Source organism: Bombina bombina, chromosome 6 (assembly GCF_027579735.1).
Source record: "Bombina bombina isolate aBomBom1 chromosome 6, aBomBom1.pri, whole genome shotgun sequence".
Lineage (NCBI taxonomy): Eukaryota > Metazoa > Chordata > Amphibia > Anura > Bombinatoridae > Bombina > Bombina bombina.
In genome coordinates this window covers 647,114,307-647,129,874 of record NC_069504.1, presented here as the reverse complement: position 1 = coordinate 647,129,874, position 15,568 = coordinate 647,114,307, and the positions used below count along the sequence as shown (strand labels likewise).

The 15,568-nt window shown below is 36.6% G+C and overlaps 2 protein-coding genes across 2 annotated transcripts in view; both read right to left on the bottom strand.

Annotated features, from left to right (window-relative positions):
- LOC128663372 (cell surface hyaluronidase-like) overlaps positions 1–15,568 on the bottom strand; it is a 124,834-nt gene that overhangs the window by 5,539 nt on the left and 103,727 nt on the right. The window contains exons 21-23 of the mRNA XM_053717675.1: positions 12,600–12,822; positions 6,653–6,754; positions 6,026–6,186 (exon numbers count right to left, since the gene is read on the bottom strand). Coding sequence (XP_053573650.1) covers positions 6,026–6,186; positions 6,653–6,754; positions 12,600–12,822 — 486 coding nt within the window. The remainder of the gene's footprint in view (positions 1–6,025; positions 6,187–6,652; positions 6,755–12,599; positions 12,823–15,568) is intronic.
- CEMIP (cell migration inducing hyaluronidase 1) overlaps positions 1–15,568 on the bottom strand; it is a 188,410-nt gene that overhangs the window by 115,233 nt on the left and 57,609 nt on the right. The window lies entirely within an intron of this gene.

The following is a 15,568-nucleotide window of genomic DNA, read 5'->3' as shown; positions in this document are numbered from 1 at the left end:
AGAAAAATTTTGGGTTCAGTGTCCCTTTAAGCTAATACCAAGAAACCATCCAAATAAGGAAACATCACAATACCCTACTGTCTTATTGCAGAAAGATAGGCACCCAGAACCTTTGAAAAGATTCATAAAGCTGTCGCTAGATGAAATGGAAAGTGACAAATTGGTAAAGCTTATCTAAAAAAGAGAATCTCAGAATCCACAAGTGGTCTGAATGAAATAAAATATGAGGATAAACATCCTGTAAAATGAAGTGGACATGAAATGACCTTGCTGAACAAAAAGGCATAATAGTCCTTATAATCGCCAACTTGAAAGTTGAGACTCTAACAAAACAATATAAAGTCTTCAGATCCAAGATTGGACTGAATAAACATTTCTTCTTTGGGACAAAGAATAGAATTTAATAGAAACCCAATCTCTGTTCCTCCTAAAGAACTGGTATAATCACTCCGGAAATTTTTTTACAGAGTGTACTGAGAAAGACAGATTCTTCCCATAGAAGGTCTCATTCTAAAAATCTATTCAAACCCTAAGAATAATATAGATTTTGGACTGAGTTTATCCAAAAACTAATCTGACCCCCACCAGAAGGACTGGTTTGAGACTGGTATAATCACTCCTGAAAAATTTTTACAGAGTGTACTGAGAAAGACAGATTCTTCCCATAGAAGGTCTCATTCTAAAAATCTATTCAAACCTTAAGAATAATATAGATTTTGGACTGAGTTTATCCAAAAACTATCTAATCTGACCCCCACCAGAAGGACTGGTTTGAGAACCGCACCTTCATGCAGACTAACATCTAGTAATTATATAGCGTTTTTTTCCCAGAAGGATACACTCGGAGTTATCCAAATTAGCAGCTGATAAAACAGTTGTTATTATTACCCAAATAAATGGTACATAATAAATTGACCTCAAAAGGCCGAAGGGCTGTATTAACCCTGCCGGGATATGAATCTATGACCCTTGGATCTCGAACAAACATTTGTAGTCAGGACATTCGCCAACTAATCTACATCACAGGACTAAAAGTAGGTCAGAAAAAACTCTAAACCTCCAGAAATAGTGGAGATAATAGAAATCAAACAAATTATTATTCTAAAAAGCTAGAGACAATAAAAAATATTTAATATCATAATAATAGATATAGTAAACATAATAAAATAAATACATCAGAAGTAAATAAACAGAGTTAAATACTTGAGAATCTAAAACTGCTTATGCTAACTGTTCAACAAAAGGTTGAGAGAACAGTAATGTCAGCTACAGATAAAGCTGAGCTACAAATATAAACAGTACATGAATATGCTCTACTAAGGTTATATTCAAGCTCAAAAGAATCCTAAAAATAAGTACCAGTTTCCATAGAAATAGTAGTACAGTCCCAAAAAGGAATCCGGATAAACCAGTCTTTAGAACATAATACAGATAGTATCTTGAATAGGAAAAAACCTCAGGAGCAAAATTAAAATCCAGATTTTAAAATAACATTCGGCCAGATTACGAGTTTTGCGTTATGGCTGGCTCGCCATAACTTGCAAGTTATTGTCACCGCTCACCTTTAATAGGGCTGCTATTACAGGTTTGCAACAACCTGGAGTTTGTGTGCACGATATGGCTGCTCCATACCGCACACAAATACTAGCGCTGTTTTGAGCTGCTTTGACATGCTCGTGCACTATTTCCCCATAGACATCAATGGGGAGAGCCGGCTAAAAAAAAAGCCTAACACCTGCAATACAGGAGTGTAAAGCTCCGTAACGCAGTCCCATTAAAGTCTATGGGGAAAGAAAATTTATGTTTAAACCTAACACCCGAACATAAACCCCGAGTCTAAACACCCCTAATCTGCTGCCCCTAACATCACTGCCACCTACATAATGTTATTAACCCCTAATCTGCTGTCCCTAACATCGCCGCCACCTATATTACAGATATTAACCCCTAATCTGCTGCCCCTAACATCGCCGCCACCTATATTACACATATTAACCCCTAATCTGCTGCCCCTAACATCACCGCCACCTACATTACACTTATTAACCCCTAATCTGCCGCCCCCTAAACCTCTGGCCTCCCACATCACTAACACTAAATAAATATATTAACCCCTAAATCTAACCCTAAATCTAACCCTAACGTAACCCTAACACCCCTTAGTTAAATATAATTAAAATAAATCTAAATAAAACCTACTATTAAAGGGACATTAAACACTAAATACATGCTAGATAGAATGATGCATTCAAAGAAAAGATTAGACTGAGAATAACATCTAGATGTATTTTTTTTAAAGTTTCATTAGTTGTTTAAAAAGTGACAAAATAAGTGTAAAGTTTTAGTGTCTATAAAACACTGGGAGCTGCCATGTTGTAACTTGTGTTACCTTCTCTGCTGTGGCCAATTAGGGACAGTTATACATAGGTCACTAGAGTGTGCAGCCAATGGCTGTGTGGAATACAACAGTGTTCTGCACTTCCATTTCTAACAGGAACTGAAAAGCTCACAATTTCAGAATGGAATTAAAGGCAAAGAGGACAATATAAATAATGAAAGTATATTGCAGAGTTGTTTTATATATACAATGTATCATTTTATATTACCATCTCAAAGTGTTTAATGTCCCTTTAATAACTAAATAATTCCTATTTAAAACTAAATACTTACTTACCTGTAAAATAAACCCTAAGCTAGCTACAATATAACTAATAGTTACATTTTATCTATCTTAGGTTTTATTTTTATTTCACAGGTAAGTTTGTATTTATTTTAACTAGGTAGACTAGTTAGTAAATAGTTATTAACTATTTACTAGCTACCTAGTTAAAATAAATACAAATTTACCTGTAAAATAAAACCTAACCTGCCTCACACTAACACCTAACATTACAATAAAATTAAATAAATTAAAAAAATACATTTATCTATATTACAAAAAATAATAAACACTAAATTACACAAAATAAAAAAATAAATTATCAAAAATAAAAATGAATTACTCCTAATCTAATAGTCCTATCAAAATAAAAGCCCCACCCCCAATAAAAAAAACCTTAGCCTACACTAAACTGCCAATAGCCCTTAAAGGGGCCTTTTGCGGGGCATTGCCCCAAAGAAATCAGCTCTTTTACCTGTAAAAAAAAAATAATACAAACAACCCCCCAACAGTAAAACCCACCACCCACACAACCAACCCCCCAAATAAAATCCAATCTAAATAAACCTAAGCTCCCCATTGCCCTGAAAGGGGCATTTGTATGGGCATTGCCCTTAAAGGGGCATTTAGCTCATTTAGCTCTTTTACATTGCCGAAACCCTAAGCTAAAAATAAAACCCACTCAATAAACCCTTAATAAAACCTAACACTAACCCCCTAAGATCCACTTACAGTTTTTGAGGACCGGACATCCATCCTCATCCAGCCAGGAGAAGTCTTCATCCAAGTGGCAAGAAGTCCTCAACGAAGCCGGGAGAAGTCATCATCCAAGCGGCAAGAAGTCATCCTCCAGGCGGGCAGGCGGCTCCATCTTCAAGACATCCGGCGCGGAGCATTCTCTTTATACGGTCCCAGCCATACACTGAAGGTTCCCTTTAAGGAATGTCATCCAAGATGGCGTCCCTTGAATTCCGATAACAAACGTGATTTTGCGGCAAAACAACTAGCGTCAACAAAGACGCAGGAAATTACGAAATTTGCGCCATTAACGGAGCAACTTCATGCCAAAAAAACTTTGCACCAAGAATGACGCAATAATAAACAGCTTTTTGTGTCCTCGGGAGCCTAGATTTGCCTAAGGAAAAAGTTTAAATAAACTTCCCAACATGATTCCTATACTGAAACTGTTTAGACTGCAAAGGGAAATATACATAAACCTGACTCATGGCAAATATAAGTAAAATACATCTATTTAAAACTTTATATCAATACATAGAGCGCCAAACCATAGCTGAGAGTGTCTTAAACAATGATACATACTTACCGAAAGAAACCCATCCACATATAGCAGATAGCCAAACCAGTACTGAAAACTATCAGCAGAGGTAATGGTATATAAGAGTATATCGTCGATCTGAAAAGGGAGGTAGGAGATGAATCCCTACGACCAATAACAGAGAACCCTTGAAACGATTTCCCGTGAGAGAAACCACAAAATCAATAGGCGATACTCTCTTCACATCCCTCTGACAAACACTGTACTCTGAGAGGAATTGGGCTTTAGAATGCATAGAAGCGCTTATTGCAGAAGAAATCTTAAAAAACAAGCACAAACTTACTTCACCACCTCCATACCACCTCCATAGGAGGCAAAGTTTGTAAAACTGAGTTGTGGGTGTGGTGAGGGGTGTATTTATAGGCATTTGAGGTTTGGGAAACTTTGCCCCCTCCTGGTAGGAATGTATATTCCATACGTCACTAGCTCATGGACTCTTGCCAATTACATGAAAGAAATATTCTGTATGGTCTTCCATCCATAAGCTAACGGAATAAAAAAAAAACAAAAACATAGTAACAATGTGCAAAAGAGAAGTGGAAGCCATACAAATCTGCACAAATTAAGCTTCATTTGCACAAATTAAGCTTCATTATACAAAGACCTTGAGGACACTACATCTTTAGAAGAGTGCACCTTCATCAGGATTACCTTACTGCGAGTCAAACAAGCTCTGGGACCTATTCTAGGAAAAGAGTTGGCCACAAAAAGATAAGCTTCCTGATTTCAGTAGCCCTTCCAGGTGCCTGTGCTCTATACATATGACGTCTGTGAAAAAGAATCTCATCATCATTCTTGTGATCAAGACAGAATAAAGGAACACGTAATGTCTACAAAGATGCTTTGACAATTAGAAAGCAATAGTATAAGGCATTCTGGGATATTTAACTAAGTGGCAGTGCCAGGAGAATAATGAATAAGCCAAGAGGGGAGAATATGGTCAATGGTCATTTAGCTTTGTATTGGGTTCAGCTGTTTTTTGGAGCACAGTTATACTTACACTTTGAAACATGAGGAATTCATGTTAAAACTGTTATACAGTAGATTTTAGGACATTTAAATAACATATTTATTGGTATTCCTCCTATCATTTGTTTTATGTCCAACAAAAAAGTGCTGAAAATACAGATCTTTTGTGAAGAAGTGCTTTTTGCAGTTATCTCTCCTTAGCGGGCTGGTTTAATTGTACTACAATATAATGTTTATCATCACCCCAGGGTTCTGTATTTGTGCACTTGTCTATGCACTCCACTGAAATAAAGGGCTTTATTTATCAACAAGGGGCGGTATTGTGCTGTTTGCATTTATCACTTTACGGATGGTTACTGGTGCACAACACCCTTTGCTCTTGTGCAACCAATTGCGTAACAGCAGGGTCTGTCAATCACCCTGGTCAGATTAGGGCAAGGTGATTTTAAGCCATCAGCTCAGAGCTGATGGAGAGGTTAAGAAACCTGCTTCATAACCTGCTACTTAGGTATACAGGCTTGCTTATGCATCTGCCCAAAGAGTGCTACTCTGTCACCTGCTACTTAGTAAAATAAAAGTCATGCATATGCTGATGCAAAAATATAATTGTTTAGTGTCACTTTATAGTACCATTAAAAACATTAGAATTGCATAATCAACAAAATATTATATTTCTATATACTATACTTAAAATGAGCAGAATTTTTTTTTGTGTGTTAAGTTTGACATATCCTCAATTGCCGACCCGCTGTACCGTGTGACATGAAATCACAGACTCATATACATTGTGAACCCTTGCACGTGCTCAGTAGGAGCTGGCTGCCTCAGAAAGTGTGCATATATAAAAAAAGATTGTGCAAATACTGTGAAAAATCTGATAATATAAGTAAATTGTAAACTTGTTTAAATCTGGAAAAAAATGTTGACTTTAGTGTCCCTTTAAGTCAAGTTAAAACTGCCTATTAACAACTGATGAATAGATAGGTAACAGTCAATACATTTATAGTTTAGTGTGGTACCATTTAACCCTTTATTTGTTGTTTTAGGTCTTCCTTACATACCTTTGTTTCAAAGAAGCTTGAATGTAACTGGTTATTGCCTTTGTTACCCTTTTATCACTAATCATTTCAAAGTGCCTCTTGCCTACAACTGCCCCAGAGCAGACATCCATCACCAGGAAGAACAGGCCTCTTCCTTTGAACAGGAAAATTTCATCATCAACCTATAAGAGTAAGCAGAAAACAAGAGTTTGATGATATACCATGTCTATGTGTATTGTCCTGTTACACTCAGCAGAAAAGAATTCAAAGGACATTAAACACCTCTTGTTTTTTTATTGTGTGTAAAAATTATAATTTCTCCCACACTCCCTAGAAAGGCCAGAAAGCAAAATCTGTAATCTAGGCTTTCAAAATGCTGCAAACTGACTAAACCAGCTATTTGAATTGCAGCATTTACAGGTTACAGAATTTGATGTTTGGCCTTTTTCTAGGGAGTGTGGTACAAATACAATTTTATACAAAAGCAAAGTGTTTAATTGATGTTTGGCCTTTTTCTAGGGAGTGTGGTACAAATACAATTTTATACAAAAGCAAAGTGTTTAATGTCTTTTAAATAAATATAAAAGTGTGTCTTGTACATGCTGTTTCCTTAGATAACTTTATTAGGCGTTTTGAGTATGTTATTACCTTGATGAAGGCAGATTGCAATCCATTTAAAGCATCAGCCCTTCGTAGAGATTGCACTTGTATTCTGGTGTATTTGATTGTAGGGTTGCTGGTTATTGCCACCTGCAAATGACATTATGCTAGGATCTTCCATCATAAAAAATTGAAATCTTGGAGGTTTTTCCCTGTAGTTCAGGGCCGAACATATCAGAGTATATTAAAATATTTGTTTTCTTCTGACATACCTGCATGACTGAAGTGAGTTTTGGACTTGATAAACCTAAATTTATTGAGAAATGGACGTTTTGCAGCGAGTTTCTTTGTTGGTATACATTGTCTATTGTCTTGATTTTTTGGTACACCTTTTTGAATAATGTAGGTTTATTGTTACTCGCTCATGTGTAATTCTCAAATTTTACCTCAATATAGTTTTACTTTAGAAAAAAAAAATGTACTTATTTTATTTTCTGTCTGTGCACTGTTTTAGTCTGATGTACTTATTTTATTTTCTGTCTGTGCACTGTTTTAGTCTGTAAGCTCCTAGTTGGCTCTGTTTGATTTGACTGTAAATTACAAGCAAAGACATAAGACAAATATATTATATTTCCTCTAAAATATTCCAAAGAGTAACTATTATTACTTTCCAACAAAGGATTTTTGCTGAATGACATTCACAGAAGATAATAATTTTTCTAGTTTATTAAAAACAGATTTAATCGTTTGTTTTTTTTCTTTTTGATGGTAGATTATTTAAAGGTTATGAAATACAATAACTCACAAAGTCTCTGTTAGGTAACAATGTTCAAAAAAAACATAATTTTCTTTCTACTTTTTTGTTTGTCAACAATTTTGTTTTGTATCCACTCTCTGATTAAAACTTTGTGCCAAGGTTGATAAAGAAATGCCTGTAGTATTCAGTGGACTCATTATAACTTAACTTGCTTCAAATATTGCATTTTTTTAATTATATTAAAACAAATTGATCTAGAGATGCAAAAATTGTCCCACTCCTGCACACAGGATGAAATCTAGTTCCTTAAAGGGACAGTAAACACCTTGAGATTTGTATATAAAATATTTAGTAATGTATAATGATTATGTATAATGAAACAACTCTGCAAAATATTTTAATAATGGATTTTGCACCCTTTTCATGTAATTTGGCTCTGAAAATTAAGCAAATTTTAATACTCCAAACTTTAAATGCACTCTGCTGACTTATCATCGTTAAAGGGGCAGTACACTGTAAATTTGTTTCTCCATTAATGTATTTTAAATGACTTGTTATATCAACTGCAGAGTATACAATATTTGAGAAATTCCATTTTCATGCTTATTTGTGTATATGAAGTAGCTGATTTTGTGCTTTGAAACCACAGCCTATTACAATGGGTTGAACTTAAAGGTGATATCAGATCTCATTATGTTCTAAGTTTGTGCAAACAGACTTGCTTCCTTATCTTTTATTTGGCTGGAACACCAAAGCTCAATACATAGAGAGAACAATGGAAAATGATCATTTTATTACTTAACTATCCTGCATCCCACTGAGAGTGTAATCTCTTCTGCTGGCTGTGTATACTTAGGCTATTCAATAGCCTATACTCCAGTATTAATTTGTTCAGTGTAGGTGGCGATACCACAGGATAAATCAGCTATTTCAAATGCTGAAATAGGAATAAAGGAGCTACTTGTAACCAATTTAATACACTCTAGCAGGTTAAAAGGATCATTGGGAATAATTTAAAGGGGAGATTTGTTTTGGGTAAACTGTCCCTTTAGCTATATTAGATATCTATCCTCAAATGGCTTTAACTGAAAACAACTACAAATAAATGCATTTTATACTAACGTTATGACCCTGACTAGCCTGGTAGTCTGCTGACTAAAGCCCAGATTGGCTCCTAAAAATAAGATAAATGGTGGGTGGAGATTGGCTATGAGAAAAATTGCAGTAAAAAGGATTTTAATTTGTTTTAAGAACATTTAGACTTGACTGATATGTTTCTCTTTAACAGCACAACAGAAATGTATTGTAGTTACAAGGCGTTTACTGTTTCTTTAAGGGACATAAAACCTGTGATGAGAGTGGGAGGTGACGTCACTGGATGGGGCGTGGCTTATAGCCGTTATTGTCTATGTCGCAGTTACTAAGTTAGAAGTGTTGTGCAAGCTGTATATTTCTATGCTCTGCGATAAAATAGCGTTGTACCTTCTATGCTCTCTCCTGCATCTCATGACAAAACCCAACATTTTTCTTTTACGATTCAGATATAACAAACAATTTTAAACAACTTTCCTTCTTTTATATAATTTGCTTAGTTCTCTTGGTATTCTTTGTTGAAGAAGCAGCAATACTGGGAGCTATCTGAATTCACTGGGTGAGCCAGCTAATTAGATGAAGCCTAAATGTGCAGCCACCAATCAGCAGCTCCTGAGTCTACAAAGGCACCCTTTTTTAATAAAGGATATCAAGGGAAAAAAATAAATTAGATAATAGAGGTCAATTGGAAAGTTGTTTAAAATCACATGCTCTATCTGAATCATAAAATAAAAAAAAATGTGTTTCATGTCCCTTTAGTTTATTTAAGAAAACATATTAGATAAATATGTTGGTGATATAGTTTTCTGCCTTATTAAGGGCCAGATCACAAGTGGAGTGCAAACATTTGTGCACAAGCGATATTGGGTTTTCGCGTATGCGCGTTGGTTAAATTGCACTTGTATTACAAGTTAAAGGAAAAAAGATCGCTTGAGCGCAATTAACCCAACACTCAGGTTAACACTCCACTCACAAAACACATAAAAAATTAATTACAAAGTACAGCTACACTCATAATAACACTATCTAAAAAAAATGATTTAAAAAAATTATTGCACACAAAAGTTATAAGGGCTCAAATATATGAGATCTCAGGTGTTGGCTGCAAAGGGCTTTAACATAGAGATACATACATATACATGTCTAAAGATGTATATGTATGTATGTATGTATATATATATATATATATATATATATATATGTATATACTGTATATATACAGTCGTATGCAAAAGTTTAGGCACCCCTGACAATTTCCATAACTTTCATTTATAAATAATTGGGTGTTTGGATCAGCAATTTCATTTTGATCTATCAAATAACTGAAGGACACAGTAATATTCAGTAGTGAAATGAGGTTTATTGGATTAACAGAAAATGTGCAATATGCATCAAAACGAAATTAGACAGTTGCATAATTTGGGCACCCCAACAGAAATATTGCATTAATATTTAGTAGAGCCTCTTTTAGCAGAAATAACAGCCTCTAGACACTTCCTACAGCCTGTAATGAGTGTCTGGTTTCTGGATGAAGGTATTTTGGACCATTCCTCCTTGTAAAACATCTCCAGTTAGGTTTGATGGTTGCCGAGCATGGACAGCCCACTTCAAATCACCCCACAGATTTTCAATGATATTCAGGTCTGGGGACTGTGATGGCCATTCCAGAACATTGTACTTGTTCATCTGCATAAATGCCAGAGAAGATTTTGAGCAGTGTTTTGGGTCGTTTTCTTGTTGAAATATCCAGCTCCGGCGTAACTTCAACTTTGTGACTGATTCCTCAACATTATTCTCAAGTATCTGCTGATATTGAGTGGAATCCATGCGACCCTCAACTTTAACAAGATTCCCATTACCAGCACTGGCCACACAGCCCCACAGCATGATGGAACATCCACCAAATTTTACTGTGGCTAGCAAGTGTTTGTCTTGGACCGCTGTGTTCTTTTGCCGCCATGCATAACGCCCCTTGTTATGACCAAATAACTCAATCTTTGTTTCATCAGTCCACAGCACCTTCTTCCAAAATGAAGCTGGCTTGTCCAAATGTGCGTTTGTATACCTCAAGCGACTTGGTTTGTGGCGTGTGTGCAGAAAAGGCTTCTTCTGCATCACTCTCCCATACACTGAATTGTTGAACAATGCACAGTGACACCATCTGCAGCAATATGATGTTGTAGGTCTTTGGAGGTGGTCTGTGGCCTGTTTTTGACCGTTCTCACCATCCTTTGCCTTTGCCTCTCCAATATTTTACTTCTGGCCTTAACAAGAACTGTGTCTCTGGTCTTCAATTTCCTCACTATGTTCCTCACAGTGGACACTGGCAGCTTGAATCTCTGTGATAGCTTTTTGTAGCCTTCCCCTAAACCATAATGTTTAACAATCTTTGTTTTCAGGTCATTTGAGAGTTGTTTTGAGGCCCCCATGTTGCCACTCTTCAGAAGAGAGTCAAAGAGAACAACAACTTGCAATTGGCCACCTTAAATACCTTTTCTCATGATTGGATGCACCTGTCTATGAAGTCCAAGGCTTAATGGGCTCACCAAACCAATTGTGTGTTCATCAGTGCTAGGTAGTTACAGGTATTCAAATCAACAAAATGACAAGGGTGCTCAAATTTATGCACCTGTCTAATTTCATGTTGATGCATATTGCACATGTTCTGTTATTCCAATAAACCTCATTTCACTACTGAAATATTACTGTGTCCTTCAGTTATTTGATAGATCAAAATAAAATTTCTGATCCAAACACCCAATTATTTATAAATGAAAATCATGGAAATTGTCAGGGGTGCCTAAACTTTTGCATACAACTGTATATGCTCCAACAGGCCAGCACTCACGATTCTTGTCTACATCAACCCAGTGTGCTTTCAAATAGTAAGACCATCAATAAACATACGGATGCACTCTCCAGGATTTTGAATAATCGTCACCTTTTAATGTAATGTTTTGGGGTTTTACCCCCTTTGTCAGACACCTCTTTTTTTGAGATGTCTGACGAAGGGGGTAAAACCCTGAAACATTACATTAAAAGGTGATGTTTATTCAAAATCCTGGAGAATGCATCCGTATGTTTATTGATTTTATATATATATATATATATATATATATATATATATATATATTTACAGACATATATACACATAAACACATAAATACATATGTATACATATATAGACATGCAGTATATATATATATATATATATATATATATATATGTGTGTGTGTGTGTGTGTGTGTGTGTGTGCTAAGTAGATGAAAACATGGAAAAGCATGTTTATGCAATATTCATATTTAATAAAGTGTTATACTGTGCATTTACTCTGAACATTTCACATTCCAATGTTCTGCACAAAGGAGAATGTGTTTTAAATAAAAAGATATTCCTATATATATATGCACAGTTCAATTTACTCAATACTGAATAAAACCGCTCCACTCACCGGTCTGAATATCAAAGTCGTTTATTTCTTCTTTACATCAAAACATCATAACACAATTTGCCCCCAAATGTTTCATTACCGGCCTGGTACCTTTCTCAATGGGTCAATTCAATATCTCCAAAAAAACCGAAACGTTTGGGGGCAAATTGTGTTATGATGTTTTCATGTAAAGAAGAAATAAACAACTTTGATATTCAGACCGGTGAGTGCAGCGGTTTTATTCAGTATTAAGTAAATTGAACTGTGCATGTATGTGTTACGCAGCACCCCGTCAGTTGCTGATATAGTCTTATGGAGTGCACCTGGAATTGGATTGGTATATATATATATATATATATATATATATATATATATATATATATATATATATTTATACCTATATATAATCATGAATATATATACAGTGGGTATAGATATATATATTGTAGCAACATACCATAAGATATATGTAGAAATATTTATTTATGTATAAATAGAACATATTTTTCTAAGTGAAGAACATTGGAATGTGAAATATTCCTATTTTCATGTCGGTTTAGCGCACTTGACTTCTATGGAGGAATAGGTTATTGTGCATGCGATATTCTAAGTTCGGCTTACTTTTTACTTTCAACACGTAATATTAGCGATCCACTCGTAATCTGGCCCTGAATGGGAAACTTGCTGTTATCAAACAATGGTTCTATGTTTATTACCTGCGGAGCTCCACACTGACTACAAGGCAGTGCAGTTCGTTGAGACAGATAGAGTGATGGAGTTTGTATATTACTAGCCATCTCAGGAAACGGGTTAGCCATGCATTCCTTGAACTCCTCTGGGTGGTAGTGAGCAGTGATTTTGATTCGCTCACAGCCATGCTGGGAACAGTAGCTGTGCCCAATTCGTGGTGTATGAGCTTGCAGATGTAGGAAGAGGTATCTGATAAGAGAGCCAATGGGAATGAGTTAGCTTCAGACACAAGGAATGACGAAAAACAAATCATCCTTTACCTACATCTTACATTCCTGTATCAAATTATTTTCCTGCTTTAAAGGGACAGTCTACTTGATATTTTCATTGTTTAAAAGAACAGATAATGCCTTAACTACCTATTCTCCAGCTTTTCATAACCAGCATTGTTATATTAATATACTTTATAACCTCCAAGTTTGCCTGACTTTAAGCACCAGCAGGCCCTTATTTCAGTGTTTTTTAAATGTTGTGCAACAGCTAGACAGTCCAAGTTTGTGTGTACCATATAGAAAAGATTGTGCTCACTCCCGTGAAGAATGATAATGGTTATACAAGAACCAGCACTGATTGGTTTGGTTAAAAACAAAATACATTTCTTTCTTTTCGGGGATAGAGAATACACGATTCATTCCAATTACTTCTAGCCAAAACTAGATGTTCAATCTCTAAGCAGTAAGCTTCAGAGAAACCAGATTTGGATGATGGAATGGACCCTGAAGTAGAAGGTCCTTCCTCAATGGTAACTACCAAGGAGGAAGATATGACATTGTCACCAGATCCGCGAACCAGATACTGCGAGGCCATGCAAGAAGCTCTCTCCTGCTTGATGCGAGAAACTACTCGTGGAAGTAGAGCAAATGGAGGAAACAGGTATGCTAGATTGAAATTCCAAGGAACCGCCAGAGCATCTACCAGAACGTCTTGAGGATCTCTTGACCTTGAACCGTAACCTTGGAAGTTTGGCATTTTGACGAGATGTCATCAGATCCAATTCCAGAATCCCCCACCTGAGAGTTATCATTGTGAAAACCTCTGGATGGAGAGCACATTCTCTGGGATGAAAAGTTTGCCTGCTCAGAAAATCCGCCTCCCAGTTGTCCACCCCTGGAATGTAAATGGCAGAGAGATGGCATTTGTGAGACTCTGCCCACTGGAGAATGTGAGTCACCTCCTCCATCGCCAAGGAACTCCGAGTTCCCCCCTGGTGGTTGATATAAGCCACAAAAGTGATGTTGTCCAACTGAAATCTGATAAACTAGACCAAAGCTAGTTGAGGCCAAACTATCAAAGCAATGAAGATTGCTCTCAACTCCCAGATATTTATTGGAAGAGACAACTCCTCTGGAGTCCACAAGCCTTGTAATTTTAAGGAACCCCAAATTGCTCCCCAGCCCAACAGACTGGCATCCGTAGTCACAATCACCCAGGAAGGTCTCAGAAAGCATGTGCCTCGAGACAGATGGTTCTGAGAAATCCACCATGAGAGACTCTTGTTGGGGAGTCCAGATTTATCTTCTGTGAGAGATCTAAATGATCCTGATTCCACTGACTGAGCATGCACAGTTGCAGAGGTCTCCAATGAAACTGAGCAAAAGGAATGATGTCCATGGAGGCAACCATCAGACCAATCACCTCCATGCATTGAGCCACAGATGGACGAATAGCAGACTGGAGAGAAAGGCAAGAAGCATAACGTTTTGATTTTCTGACATCCGTCAGAAAAATCTTCATGGATAAGGAATCTAAAATTGTTCCTAGGAAACACACCCTTGTATTTGGTACAAGGAAACTCTTTCCCAGATTCACTTTCCACCTGTGGGAACATAGAATAGACAACAATATCTCTGTATGAGATTTTGCTAGATGAAAAGAGGGCGCTTGAACCAAGATGTTGTCCAAGTAAGGTGCCCCAGTAATGCCCTGGGACCTAACCACTTCCAGAAGAGCCCCCAAAAACCTTTGTGAAAATTCTAGGAGCTGTAGCAAGGCCAAAAGGAAGAACAACAAACTGGAAATGTTTGTCCAGAAAGGCAAACCTCAGATACTGGTAATGATCCCTGTGAATGGAAACATGAAGATACGCATCCTTCAGGTCTATGGTCGACATGAACTGACCCTCTTGTACCAAAGGAAGAATGGAACTGATGGTCTCCATTTTGAAGGACGGAACTCTGAGAAACTGATTGAGACACTTTAGGGCCCCTACTTATAGTCAATTATTGAGAGTGAGACATATTGTACAAGATGACTCTTTGATTAAAATTAGATTAAGTGAAATGGGTAATAAATTTATTGTAAGGGGTTATCCCCAGTCTAATATTTAGGAAACTATTGAAAAAGTCCATGAAATTCCCAGAACAGAGGTATTGAGACCCAAAATAAATGAAGGTAGAAAACAAAAACAAAACAGAATGGCTTTTGTTTCTGAGTACAATGTGTTAAGTAAACGTATTTCAGGGATTGTGAGGAAACATTGGCATTTATTGAGTGATTGTCATCCATTACATGAGGTTTTTAAAAGTTATCTCCTTTCAGCATATAGAAGGTCTTGCAATATTAAAGATAGACTGGTGAGGGTGCTGCTGGTGTTGTATTATTACTAGGTCCAAAATGGGACAGAAAGTGCCCTCCTTTTTGGGAACTACAAATAGATTTGAATAGAATCCTAGACCCTGTACCTCTAGAGGAACTGGAACAATCACTCCTAGGGAGGATAGATCCTTTATGCAGTTTAAGAAGGCCTATCTCTTTATCTGGTCCACAGATAACCTTGATAGGTGGAATCTGCCCCTGGGAGGACAATATTTGAATCCTATTCTGCAACCGTGAGATACAATATCTATTGCCCAAGGATCTGGAACATCTCATATCCAAGCCTGCCAAAAGAAAAAGAGCCTGCCCCCCACTTGATCCAAAACAGGATCGGGGGCAG